This window comes from Oryctolagus cuniculus, chromosome 10 (assembly GCF_051225735.1).
Source record: "Oryctolagus cuniculus isolate XC-2025 breed Fujian yellow rabbit chromosome 10, ASM5122573v1, whole genome shotgun sequence".
In the NCBI taxonomy this organism is placed as follows: domain Eukaryota; kingdom Metazoa; phylum Chordata; class Mammalia; order Lagomorpha; family Leporidae; genus Oryctolagus; species Oryctolagus cuniculus.
Window position 1 is genome coordinate 4,493,173 of NC_142876.1, and position 13,617 is coordinate 4,506,789.

General features: G+C 37.5%; 1 protein-coding gene across 1 annotated transcript in view; it reads right to left on the reverse strand.

The window, feature by feature from the left end:
• Window positions 1-550: 550 nt before the first annotated feature.
• Window positions 551-13,617, reverse strand: part of C10H18orf63 (chromosome 10 C18orf63 homolog) — a 50,593-nt gene continuing 37,526 nt past the window's right edge. Inside the window, exons 12-14 of the mRNA XM_051851097.3 lie at window positions 4,657-5,643; window positions 4,376-4,465; window positions 551-1,493 (exon numbers count right to left, since the gene is read on the reverse strand). Coding sequence (XP_051707057.3) covers window positions 4,409-4,465; window positions 4,657-5,643 — 1,044 coding nt within the window. The 3' untranslated portion in view covers window positions 551-1,493; window positions 4,376-4,408. The remainder of the gene's footprint in view (window positions 1,494-4,375; window positions 4,466-4,656; window positions 5,644-13,617) is intronic.

The following is a 13,617-nucleotide window of genomic DNA, read 5'->3' on the forward strand; positions in this document are numbered from 1 at the left end:
GTTCATTTATTTAAAAGACCCTAAGTAGTACAGGATAGCATGAACGTTTGACTATGGCCTTGTCTAAATAAGACCAAAGTTGGCGAACTCAAAAGGCTTCCATAGCCTTGGCAACTCATGACAAGAGCCTCGGGTGATTACTGTCGCCATAAACAAGAGAGTCAATTTGTTAAGTCAACAACAGGAGTCACTGTGCACTTACTCCCCATGTAGGATCTTTGTCCTTAATGTGTTGTACAATGTGAATTAATGCTATAACTAGTACTCAAACAGTACTTTACACTTGGTGTTTCTGTGTGGGTGCAAACTGTTGAAATCTTTACTTATTATATACTAAATCGATCTTCTGTACATAAAGATAATTGAAAATGAATCTTGATGTGAATGGGATGGGAGAGGGAGCGGGAGATGGGAGGGGTGCGGGTGGGAGGGAAGTTATCGGGGGGAGAAAGCCACTGTAATCCCAAAGCTGCACTTTGGAAATTTATATTTGTTAAATAAAAGTTAAAAAAAGCATCAATATTGAAAGACCATAATAACATTCTTGAATATTTATAAATACTGACCATTCTTAAGTGTCAATTAATAATATATTGGCAGTGATAGAATAACACCAAATCATATGTAATTTGAAAATAGACAGTAAAAACTGGTTAGGAAGCTAGTTGGTCAAATGAAAGCTAAACACTGACAAGCCCAAATTTTTTCATCTTTTTATATATTAAGCAATAAAGTACACAGTTGATTCTAACATGAAAATACAAATAAAAATTTACTAGTAAGCCACAAATACTGAGAAACTTAATATATGAGCAGTACATGAGAAGCATTTTTTACATTCTATAAATATGATTCTTAGCACTGTTTTGGCCCTTTGCCAACGGCCTTTTAATGCAATGACTGATTTCTTAATAAGAGTGTCTGGATGTATGAAAACAAAATCACTTATTTATGGTTAAAACCATAATGCTTCTAAAAATAATGTACATCTGGAATGTGAAGAATTTTTTGAGGGGGGAAAGGGATCTGTTCTGCATATAAATCATCAGATCTTAGACAACGAAGTAAAACTTAGCTTTCCTTAATTAGAATTATCTTGGCTTTCAAAATTGCAATTTTAAAATGAACCAACATCTTCACTGATTTCTCTAGTAAATCTAAGCAGAGAAATCTGGACAAGAACCTCTTCTGAACATGGAATATTTTAAAGATTTATTTTATTTATTCAAAAGGCAGAGTTACGTGGGGGAGAGGGATCCTCCATTCATTGGTTCACTCCCCAAATGGCCGCAGAAGTCAGGAGCCAGGAGCTTCATCTGAGTCTCCCACGTGGGTGCAGGGGCCCAAGAACTTGGGCCATCTTCCGCTGCGTTCCCAGGTACATTAGTGGGGAGGTGGATCAGAAGTAGAGAAGCCAGGACTCAAACTGGCGCCCACACAGCATAACGGCACTGCAGGCGGCAACTTAACCCGTTATGCTACAACGCCAGCCCCTGAAAATGGAATATTAAAATCAACAATCAAGCTATCTATCAATCTATATTAAATCACATAAACATATACACACATATACATACATGCATACCTTAAAAAACTTTCATTAGGAAAGAAGATAAAGCTATGTAAGAAAACACAATGATATTAACACTTCAGGTTTTGTCATGTAGGTTAACTTTAAGTAAAATACATACTATAAATCCTAAATTTCAAACATTAATGGGTCGGAGGAGAGGCTATCAGGATTATCTGAAGCACTGAAAGAGAATGCGTATTAACTTCAGCAGTGGGCTTATCTTTATTCTGCACAGCCCAGTACTAAAGTAAGTCCTCACCAAGTAAGGCATACTGCCTGGGGACAGGCAGGCTGGTTTTCACGTGCTGTAGGTGACCAGGTTGACCATATATGCACACGTATTAGCATGGCTTTCACAAATATTTTCAATATAGCCTCACAATGAAACACCATTCTCTACCAGACCAGCTTCAGGAGGAGGACACACTCAACTGGTGAATACTTAAGTGTATATCCTGGGAGAATGGTGAAATAACTGTGAAGCTGAGATAATTCTGGAAACCAAAAATGCTTACAGTAAAGGAATACAACAAACTAGTCAACCAGGCACAAGTTCAGGAGCAAGAGTCACGTTTACAGTTTTGAAGTAGAGTCTGTGTTTCTTTTTACACTTAGCTGTAATGTTTAGTGAAGTGGTAGAGACTGAAAACCAAATTAAAAATCAAAGTTCAGCTTATACTTGGTCCTCTATGGCTCTTTTCATTTAATGAAGGATTGTTTCAGTGGAACCTTTAATGAAGATGTTTATTCTCTTTTAAATAGATTACAAAATTACATCATATTTTATAAACTAAATGTTTGAAAAAATAATACTTGTTAGGTAAGAAGCTCTATTTCTGTTTCTCTTTTTTTCAAATATTCTTTATTTGAATAAGGACCAGAAGATCACTCTGGACATTTGCTTCAATGAAAAATATCCCTAAGTCTGTGCTTGAACCCAGAATAGAGATGAGACCACCAGCCCTCAGGGCTCAGGCCTGAGTACACATGGCACTTCCCCACTGCCTGGCACACGGCACAGGCTAATGGCTATCACCAGACAGAGACATTTCCACTCCAGTAAACATCGAGTGCTACTGTGAGGCAGATTTTAAGTTTACTCAGGGCTTCCGTTAGTTTTCATGTGAAACAAAAGAGAAATTAAGTGAGCCAACAGAGACGGACGCCTCCAGAACATGACGTGTGCACAGACTCTTCTTTACGGTATAGTGTACCTTACGCTAGGGGATATTCTGAAGTGTTATGGGTGAAATTATATGGTGTCTTGGTTTGCTTTAAAATATTTCAGGAAAAACACTGTGTATGTGAGGAAGAGATGAAACATGGCAGAATCTGAGCAATTGGTCTACCTGGGCAGTTGGAACTTAGAGGTTCTTTCTACTGTTATCTGTCCTTTGGTTTGACAATAAATAATAATGAATTAAAGTAAATTTCAAATAAAAATACTAAGGGAAAAATAAACGTATCTTCACCTGTAACACTGCTGTTTAACTGGATATTTTGTAAAGATCTATACAAGACTATCTGATGTTGTTAAAATAGTTAATAGTTGGGAACACCTTAATCGTTGATCAAGATGCAAATAGTGAAACACACCACAAGACTCCAGGCAAACATTACCGAGCAAGCTGTTGAGTGAAGGAGTCCCACAGCAGCGCAGAGAGACCCACAGCTGCTGAGGGAACCCTCTGAGGAGCCTTCACCCAGTGTTCAGATGGCGTCTCTACAAACGGGAAATGCAAGTGGTTTTCTAATTTTTTCTTGAAACTAAAGTATTCAAACTTTTTATAGGAGTAGATACTGATCTTATAACTTCAGAAACTTTTCTACATCCTGTAGTTTTTCTCATTTTGTTATTCTTTCTAGCTGATGAAATTATTTTCTTTTACAAAAGTCATGCCATGTCTTAAGTAAGAAAGTGAGAAAGTGCTGTACTTCTAAAATAATATGAAATCCAGGATAGATTTCATTTATTTCTAAAAATGCAAAGGACAGTTTTTAAGGCCATACATGATTTTCCTTGACTGCTTACTGAGTACACTAAAACGTAAAATGTCAAAAACTATATAAAACAAAATATCATAACATATACAAGAATAGACTTAAATATCTTTTGGTTAATTCAAATCAGGCTGAAAATTCTATTAGTTATAGAAAGCAATATCATTTGGAAGAGAAAAGAAGAACATGTTTTCTACTTGGTTCTTAAAGAATTTGAATTGAAAGTATCTCAACAGTTCTATGCAAAACTATATTTGTAGATATTTCAGCATAGAACAGATAACAGAACAGAATAAAACGTAACTTCTAGATGCATGATTTTGTAAATTCAGTGCCATGAACTAAGCTTTATTCATTAAATTTCAAGTTTAAACTTAGCACAGCAGCACCTTTGGAGTAAATTTTAACTTAATGGTAAACCTCTGAAACATTTTAGGTTTACTTCCTTGGGTAAGAGTACAACAAATTAGATACTCTAGTAGCTGTCAGTTTCACACATCTAGGCAGTCTGCAGCTGCTGTGCCTCCCCAGTCAGAAAAGCGTCTCCTCAGGACGGAGGGGAGGAGCCCCGAGGTGGGACTTCTCTCCATGCCGGCCCTCTCGGGGATCGTTATGGCAGAGAACGGTTGCTGTGTCCACTCCTAAGTCGAGATGTGTACTGTTCCCACCACTTCTTACTTCCTTGCTGATTTTAAGGTTTCAGGGAACTTAAAAATTACCCTTTCTTATCAAGAGATCAGAGAGCTCCAAGTGTGGCAATCCCATTTTGGAAAATGTAAGGAAAAATTAATCAACAGATACCTGGTAGAAAATTTCTTTCTTTATGTCCATGATCTAAGCTTTAGGAATGATGCGAGATTTCTTAGGTTTTGATTTATCCAACTCATGTATCTGTATCAAAATGAGGAATAATATTTTATTAAAAAATAACTGTATTCATATATACTTATATTTATGCTAGGGTAGACATTCTGTTCTTTATCATGTTTCTAGATGATCTTGAGCCAATCTCTTAAATTTTCTTACTTAAAATGTTTTAATGGTTTAGCATATGACGAATAGTCCCCGGTTAAATTTTTTACCTGGTTCCTAGGAGAACTGGACTGCCCATAATGGGTAGTATTAGAGTGATGCTTCTTGGATGGTTTTGAAGATTGCAAACGTAATTTCCTTTTAGGTCTGTGGACTGGTCTGCTATCAAAATCCTCAGTTTGATTTGCTGACTGTTGATGTAGTATCTGTGAATCATCTGTTTCTGTGTCTGATTCAAAAATATGTGGTTGTCTTTTTATCTTTAATGACTCATGGCCCTTCCCTAAGATTTGTGCTGTGTGTTTGCTTGTTAAATTTTCTTTTCCGTTCAATGGGAAGTTAATAGCACTTTTTATCACACCTAAATTATTTGATATTTGAAATACTGCATTACTAGGTGGCTGCTTACTTTGATTTAAATGAACACTTGATGTTGCATTAGAAAAAGAATACTTGGTCATCTTTAGGGACTTGGTGTCTTTCTCTCGCCGAGGTGTGGAACTCTTCTGATTTACATTGCTTGCATGCATCTGAATGTTACTATTAGACCCTTTTTTAATAGCTGGACCTAAATTCAGCTTATTGTCCTGGATCATGGTAGTTTTAATTGAAAATGATTTATATTCTGTAACAGTGTGTTTTGTTTTCAGTTTGCCAAATGCTGAATCGTTTTTGTTTGTCTGTAACAATTTGGTTTTGAAAATTGGCACAAATTTAGGGGTGATTTTACTTTGGGAACTGAGATTGGTGTGGTTAGCTTGAGCATTTTCTCTGCTGGGCTTTGACATTTCCAAATGTTCTTGTGGTACCTGGTTAGACCCAGGTATCCTTCTCCCAGAAACAGCCTCTGGCTGAGAATGTGAAGCTGAGAAAATGCCTGGCTTTGGCTGGCTGCTCGAAAGTGCCCCCTTGTGGCCCACTGCTACTGAACATGGTGGAAGAGTTGGAGCCAGGGCAGGTGTTATGGAAGTGGCTTGAGTCATACAAGTCCTGAACAGATGTTTAGTGGTCAAATTGGGTGGCTTGACTTTGTTTTCCTGAAAGGATAGAGATTAGGAAAATTTTAAAATGTAATAAATGTCCTTAATGGAAGGTAAAACATAAAATATTCATCACAATAAAAATGTAAAGTAATACTACCATACGTAGAACAGGTGAAGAAAAGCGAAACATAAATGGGCCTTCTGGTGGAAATGTGTACATTTTTTGACATTGCCTTCTTTTTGTAGCTTGGCCATCTTTTCAAGATAATGTTTTAAGATGAATGTATCTTCTAAGAGCAGTATCAATCAACAACTAACCTGTACACATAGCTTGCCCACTGGCCTCCAGAGTGTGGTTCTTGTGGCCATTTGGATAAATACTGCACCCTCTGGGGCTAGCACACGGACACTGGTCTCCTTGGAGATGAGGAGGTTGTGAGACCATGCCAAAAGAGCTATCAAGCTCTTCCCTCTGACAAAAATGAAAGAGAGTTTTCTCACACCCAACTAGGGTGTCACCTTGGAAACCCCTCTCCCTGGTGCACTGAACACAGCTCCCTGGCCACACCCAGCACACGCTTCTGAGTATTCAGTGAAAGAGCACACACTCCACTAACCCACTGTAGCACAGTTCAAAGATAAAGCTGTCAGAGGGGGAAAAAACCAAACCAACAAGGATCTCCACAAATGAGTAAAACTAAACACAGAAATTCTAGTAACAAGAATAAGAAAGACAACATAATGTCCCTAATGAACACAACACTTAAATACCTGAATGTGAGGATGAAGAGATTTAAGAAATGCCAGAAATTTATTATAGGATTAATCAGAAGTAATCATAAACAAATCCACTAATTAAAATATTCATACATGACATGAATGAAAATTTTCCTATGAAATTGAGATTTTAAAGCAAGAATCAAAATGAAATATTAGAAATGAAGAATTCAATAGATCAAATAAAAATTGCAGTGGAAGCCTTAACAACAGACTCGATGAGGCAGAAGAAAGAATATCTGAGTTAGAAGACAAAGTTCCAGAAATTTTACAATCAGACCAAAAAAAATAAATAAATAAAGAAGAAGAAATTAGAAAACTTAAAAACAGTGTTGGAGATTTATGGATACTATCAAATGACCTAACATATGGGTCCCTAGGAGTTCCTGAAGGCGGGGAAAGAGAGAATGGATTAAGCCTTTTTAGTGAAATAATAACAGAAAACTTCCCCAATTTGGAGAAAGAAAGGGATGTCCAAGTACAGAAAGCACATAAAAATCCTAATAAAATGACCAGAAAAGATTTTCACCACGGCATATTGTAAAACTTTCCACAGTAAAACATAAAGAAAAGATTCTAAAATGTCCACAAGAAAAACACCAGATTAGTTTCAGAGGATCTCCAATTAGACTCACAACAGATTTCTCATCAGTAGCCCTACAGACTAGAAGAGAATGGCGAAATATATTCCAAGTTTTAAGAGGAAAAAAAAAACCTGTAAACCTAGAATACTGTACCCTGCAAAGCTCTCACTTGTGAATGAAGGTGAAATGAAGACTTTCCATAACAATCAGAAATTGAAAGAATTTGTCAGCACTTGTACAGCCTTGCAAAAGATGCTTAAAGATGTGCTACACACAGAAAAAAAGAAACATGGTCATCACTATGAAAGAAGGTAAACACAGAAAAACTCTCATTAAAGTACAAAGGAAATCCAAAGTAAACAATAGGGATATTTATGGGAAAATTGTAGGTCCAAGTCATTACTTATAAATAGTCACATTGAATAGTAAATGGCTTCAACTCTCCAGTTAAAGATATGGACTGGATGAATGGATTAAAAAACAAGATCCATCTATTTGCTGCCTACAAGAAACACCTCTCACCAAACAAAGATACATGCAGACTAAAAGTGAAAGGATGGAAAAACATATTCCATGCTAACAGAAACCAAAAGAGAGCTACTATAGCCATTCTAATATCAGACTAACTGGACTTTAACACAAAAACTGTTAAAAAAGACAAATAAAGGCACTATGTAATAACTAAAGGATCAATTCAACGGGAAGATGTGACTATAATAAATGCACATGCACCCAATTACAGGGTACCTGGCTATTTAAAAGAAACATTAACGGATCTAAAGGGAGACATAGACTCCACTACAATAGTAATGGGGGACTTCAATACCTCACTTTAAGCAATGGACAGATCAACCAGACACAAAATCAGTAAGGAAACAACAGAGTCAATTGACACTATAGACCAAGTGGACCAAATGGATATCCACAGAGCTTTGCATCCTACAGTTGCAGAATACACATTCTTCTCACCAGTGCATGGAACTTTCTTTAGGATGAGCACAGGGCAGACCATAAAGCAAGTCTCAGCAAATTAAAAAAAAAAATCAAAATCATACCATGTATCTCCTCAGACCACAATTGAATGAAGCTGGAAATCAAAAACTCAGGAATCTCTAGAACACATGCAAACCCATGGAGATGAACAACATGCTCCTGAATGAATAATGGGTCATAGAAAAAAATCAAGAGATTAAAAATTTCTGGAAATGAATGAAGATGACAATATAACACATCAAAACTTATGGGATACATATAACAGATACCACAGAAATAAAAATAATAATCAGAAATTACCACAAAGAGCTGTATGCCAACAAACTGGGAAACCTAGAAGAAATGGAAAGATTCCTGGACACATACAGATCACCTAAATTGAGCCATGAAGACACAGAAAACCTAGACAGAACAATAACAAAGATGAAAGTTGAATCCGTAATAAAGACCCTCTCAACAAAGAAAAACCCAGGACTGGATGGCTTTAGTGCTGAATTCTACCAGACATTTAAAGAAGAACTAACTCCAATTCTTCTCAAGCTATTCAAAACAATTGAAAGGGAGGGAATCCTCTTAAACTCCTTCTATGAAGCCAGTATCACCTTAATTCCTAAACCTGAAAAAGATACAACAGAGAAAGAGAAATACAGACCAATTTCCCTGATGAACATAGACACAAAAATCCTCAACAAAATACTAGCCAATAGAATCCAACAACACATCAGAAAGATCATTTACCTGGACCAAGTGGAATTTATCCTTGATATTCAAGGATGGTTCAACATTCACAAATCAATGAGATATATTACATTCACAAACTGAAGAACAAAAACCACATGATTATCTCTACTTTGATAAAATACAACATCCTTTAAGCAAATTGGGCATAAAAGGAACATTCCTTAGCATAATCAAGGCAATTTATGACAAACCCATGGCCAGCATCCTATTGAAGGGGGAAAAGTTGGAAGCATTCCCACTAAGATCTGGAACCAACAAGGATGCTCACTCTCACCACTGCTATTCAATATAGTCCTGGAAGTTTTAGCCAGAACCATTAGGTAAGAAAAGGAAATCAAAGGAATACAAATTAGGAAGGAGGAAGTCAAACTATCCCTATTTGAAGATGACATGCTTCTATATTTAGGGGATCCAAAAGACTCCACTAAGAGACTTTTTGAACTCATAAAAATGTTTGGTATAGTAGCAGGACATAAAATTAACACACAAAAATCAAAAGCCTTTGTATACACAATGCCACAGCTGAGAAAGAACTTCAAAGAGCAATCCCATTCACAATAGCTATCAAAAAATTAAATAACTCAGAATAAATTTAACCAAGGACACCAAAGAGCTCTATGATGAGAATTACAAAACATTAAAGAAAGAAAGAAAGAAATAGAATAAGACACAAAAAAATGGAAAAAATCTTCCATGTTCATGGATTGGAAAAATCAATACCATCAAAATGTCCATACTACCAAAAGCATTTTAAAGATTCAATGTGATACCAATCAAATACCAAGGACATTCTTCTCAGATATAGAAAAAAGGATGCTGAAATTCATATGGAAACACAAAAGACCCTGAATAGCCAAAGCAATCTTATACAATAAACATAAAGCCAGAGGCATCACAATACCCGATATTAAGACCTATATAGGGCAGTTGTGGTGGAATGAGGTGAAAAGTTCATGGCAAGATGGCTGCTGAGTTGAAAAGATCATGCCAAGATGGCTGCTGACAACAGAAACTGCCTGGCAACAGGCCATGATTAGATGGCTTCGGAAACCACATGACAACAGAGGAAACCACATGACAACAGAGCCTGACTAATGGCAGGCCATGACTGGATGGTTTCAGAAACTGCCTGGCAACAAGAGCCTAAGGCAATAGGCTGTGATTGGATGGCTTTGCAAACTGCCTGGCAACAGGCTGTGATTGGTTGGGGCATAGACCACCCCTTGACCAGATTGGCTGGTCTTGACTATATAAGCTGTTGTACTAACTGAAATAAATGAGTCTGCAGGCTGCTTGCCTCAAGCTCACTTTCACCTGACTCCTGGGGTCTGTGTGATGACTCCACGCCTCTTGCCCCTACCACGCTCCTCCTCTCAGAAAGGAATCCACTGCAACATTGTTGAGAAATCACCTGCAACAGGCAGTTATATTCAAAACAGGCTAGTACTTGCACAAAACAGATGGATACACCAATGGAACAGAATAGAAACTCTAGAAATCAACCCACGCATCTATAGCCAATGTATCTTTGACAATAGAGCTAGAATCAATCCCTGGAGCTAGGACAGTCTCTTCAACAAATGGTGCTGGTAAAACTAGATCTCTGCATGCAGAAGCATGAAGCAAGACCCCTAACTTACACCTTACTCAAAAATCCACTCAAAATTGTTCAAAGACCTAAATCTACAACCTGATACCATCAAATTATTAGAGAAAATTGGGGAAACCCTGCAAGACATTGGCATAGGCAAAGAGTTCTTGGAAAAGGCCCCAGAAGCACATGCAATCAAAGCCAAAATTGACAATGGGATTACATAAAATTAAGAAGCATCTGTACTGCAAAAGAAACACTCAGCAAAATGAAGAAGCAACTAACAAAATGGGAGAAATTATTTGCAAACTATGCAACTGATAAAGGATTGATATCCAGAATATATAAAGAACTCAAAAAACTTAACAACAACAAAACAAACAACCCAGTTAAGAAATGGGCATTTTTCAAAAGAGGAAATCCAAATGGCCAACAAACACATGAAAAAATGTTCAAGATCACTAGCCATCAGGGAAATGCAAATCAAAAACCACAATGAAGTTTCACCTCACCTCCATTAGAATGGCTTTCACACAGAAATCAACAAACAACAAATGCTGGTGAGGGTGTGGGGAAAAAGGTACCCTAATCCACTGTTGGTGGGAATGCAAACTGGTACAGCCACTGTGGAAGACAGTATGGAGATACCTCAGAAACCTGAATATAGACCCAGGCATCCCACTCCTGGGAATGTACCCAAGGGAAACAAAATCAGCATATGAAAGAGTTATCTGTACTTCCATGTTATTGCAGCTCAATTCACAATAGCTGAGATATGGAATCAACCCAAATGTCCATCAACTGAAGACTGGATAAAGAAATTATGGGATATGTACACTGTGGAATACTACACAGCAGTAAAAAAAACCCCTGAAATCCTGTTGTTTGCAACAAAATGGATACAACTGGAAAACATTATACTTAGTGAAATAAGCCAGTCCCCAAAGGACAAATATATGTTCTCCCTCATCTGTGGTATATAGTATAGTTCGACACTATTTGTTGAACTCTTTAATAGGTATAAGGTTAATCTTATGTGTATAAAGTTAATTAAAAATGGATTTTAATAAAAAATAGGAATGGGAATAGGAGAGGAGGAAGAGGGTTGAAGAGCAGGTAGAGTGGGAAGAATCACTGTGTTCCTAAACTTGTATTTATGAAATGCTTGATGTTTGCATTCCTTAAATAAAAGGTTTCTGGGTTAAAAAAAAAAAAGTCAATAGCGGGACCAGCACCATGGCTCACTTGGTTAATCCTCTGCCTGCGGCGCCAGCATCACATATGGGCACTGGGTTCTAGTCCCAGTTGCTCCTCTTCCAGGCCAGCTCTCTGCTGTGGCCCGGGAAGGCAGTGGAGGATGGCCCAAGTGCTTGGGCCCCTGCACCTGCACGGGAGACCAGGAGGAAGCACCTGGCTCCTGGCTTCGGATTGGCACAGCGCGCTGGCCATAGCAGCCATTTGGGGAGTGAACCAGCAGAAGATAGACCTTTCTCTCTGTCTCTCTCTCTCTCACTGTCTATAACTCTACCTGTCAAATAAATTAAAAAAAAAAGTCAATAGGACCTCACAATATGAATTGGGGAGGGCATAATTCATTTACCTCTAGAGACAGTAACAATGTGTTTGTGTGTTGTGTGTTGTAGCTATTTGTCTTAAGACTCTATAAGGGACCTAGGATAAAGCTAAAAATTATCTTGTACAGCATCTCTGTCAAGATACAATGTGAGCAGAGACCACCAACCCCAGAACAACCCAGGTTAGGAAGTGAAGGTTTTCCCTCCTTTCTCTCATCCTGCTGTGACTGAGGGTGACTGGTATTCAACTTCCATTCCACTTTTCTGCTGTTTCTTTCTGGACTAGAGCCTGGAAATCTAAAATTGTTATTTTCCCCTTTGCAGCCAGAGTCTGGATATGATTTAGGACCAGCTAATCAGACACAAATACAGTTTTGAAAATAAAAAAAATTAAAAAGCAAAAAAAAAAGTAAATAAACAAAAGTTTAATTATCAGTGCCTCTGATTTTCAGCTGCAGGGTTAGCAGAAGCTCAAGCGTCCATTCATCAGCTTTGCAGTGTTGAGCGTGGAACTTAGGGCATCTGCTCCTTTGCCGTATTAGACCGTATTAGGCAAATGTTTCTACGTACTTCACCTTACTCTATAGCAGAAACATAAGCACTTAAGGATACTGCTAGAAGAAGGATTTTGAAATTTGATTGAAATTCCACCTGAAAGATGTTTTGTCCAAAATGATGGAGTTATCCTAAAGTGCCAAGATTAAATTTTTCCCATCTGATTAAAAAAGGATTTAAGAACTATGTTGAGATCGAATTTATAAAAACAAAGAATATGGCTGGCGCCGTGGCTCACTAGGCTAATTCTCTGCCTGCAGCGCTGGCACCCTGGGTTCTAGTCCCAATTGCTCCTCTTCCAGTCCAGCTCTCTGCTGTGGCCCGGGAAGGCAGTGGAGGATGGTCCAAGTGCTTGGGTCCCTGCACCCACATGGGAGACCAGAAGGAAGCACCCGGCTCCTGGCTTTGGATCGGCACAGTGCCAGCTGTGGTGGCCATTGGGGAGTGAACCAATGGAAGGAAGACCTTTCCCTCTGTCTCTCTCTCACTGTATGTAACTCTCTCTGTCTCTGTCTCTCTCTCTCTCTCTGTCTAACTCTGCCTGTCAAAAATTTAAAAAAATAAAAAATAAATTAAAAAATGAAGAATACACATTTTTTGATCCTTGGGTTTCATAAACTTTAGTAATTTTTAAACAATGTACCTACTTCTTGAGATACCAAAAGAAAAACTTGCTCTAGGCAGATTCATGTAAGAAAATTACTTGCATTCAGACATAGAAATTGTCTAGAACATACATCTTGAGTCTGAACTACATTTATGTTCACATCTTGTTTCCTCTTCATCTGTCTCTCAAATATATACATCTGGTGGAATAATTTCCAAGAGCTTTCTTTTTGCCCCCAGCCTCTCAATATATTATTTACTCAATTCTTTCAATTTTTAAAACAGCATAAATAACTCAAAGGGGTAAACCTCTAGGCTTATATTCAAAATTTATAAAAACACTACAAAAAGGAACTATGTAAACAGCAGATGAGATTATAAATAATTCATAGTACTTAAATATACTTAAATGATCAACAAACTAAAACTATGACATCACAAGCAGACAAAAATATGCTTTACTACACATTATTATGATTATGCTAGGTGTCATTGGCAAATGTAGCTTGGTTGACTTTTTTTTAGATTTTTAAAATGTATTTGAAAGACAGAATGACAGACAGAGAAGAAAAGACAGAGAGAGATCTATTTGCTGGTTCATTCCTCA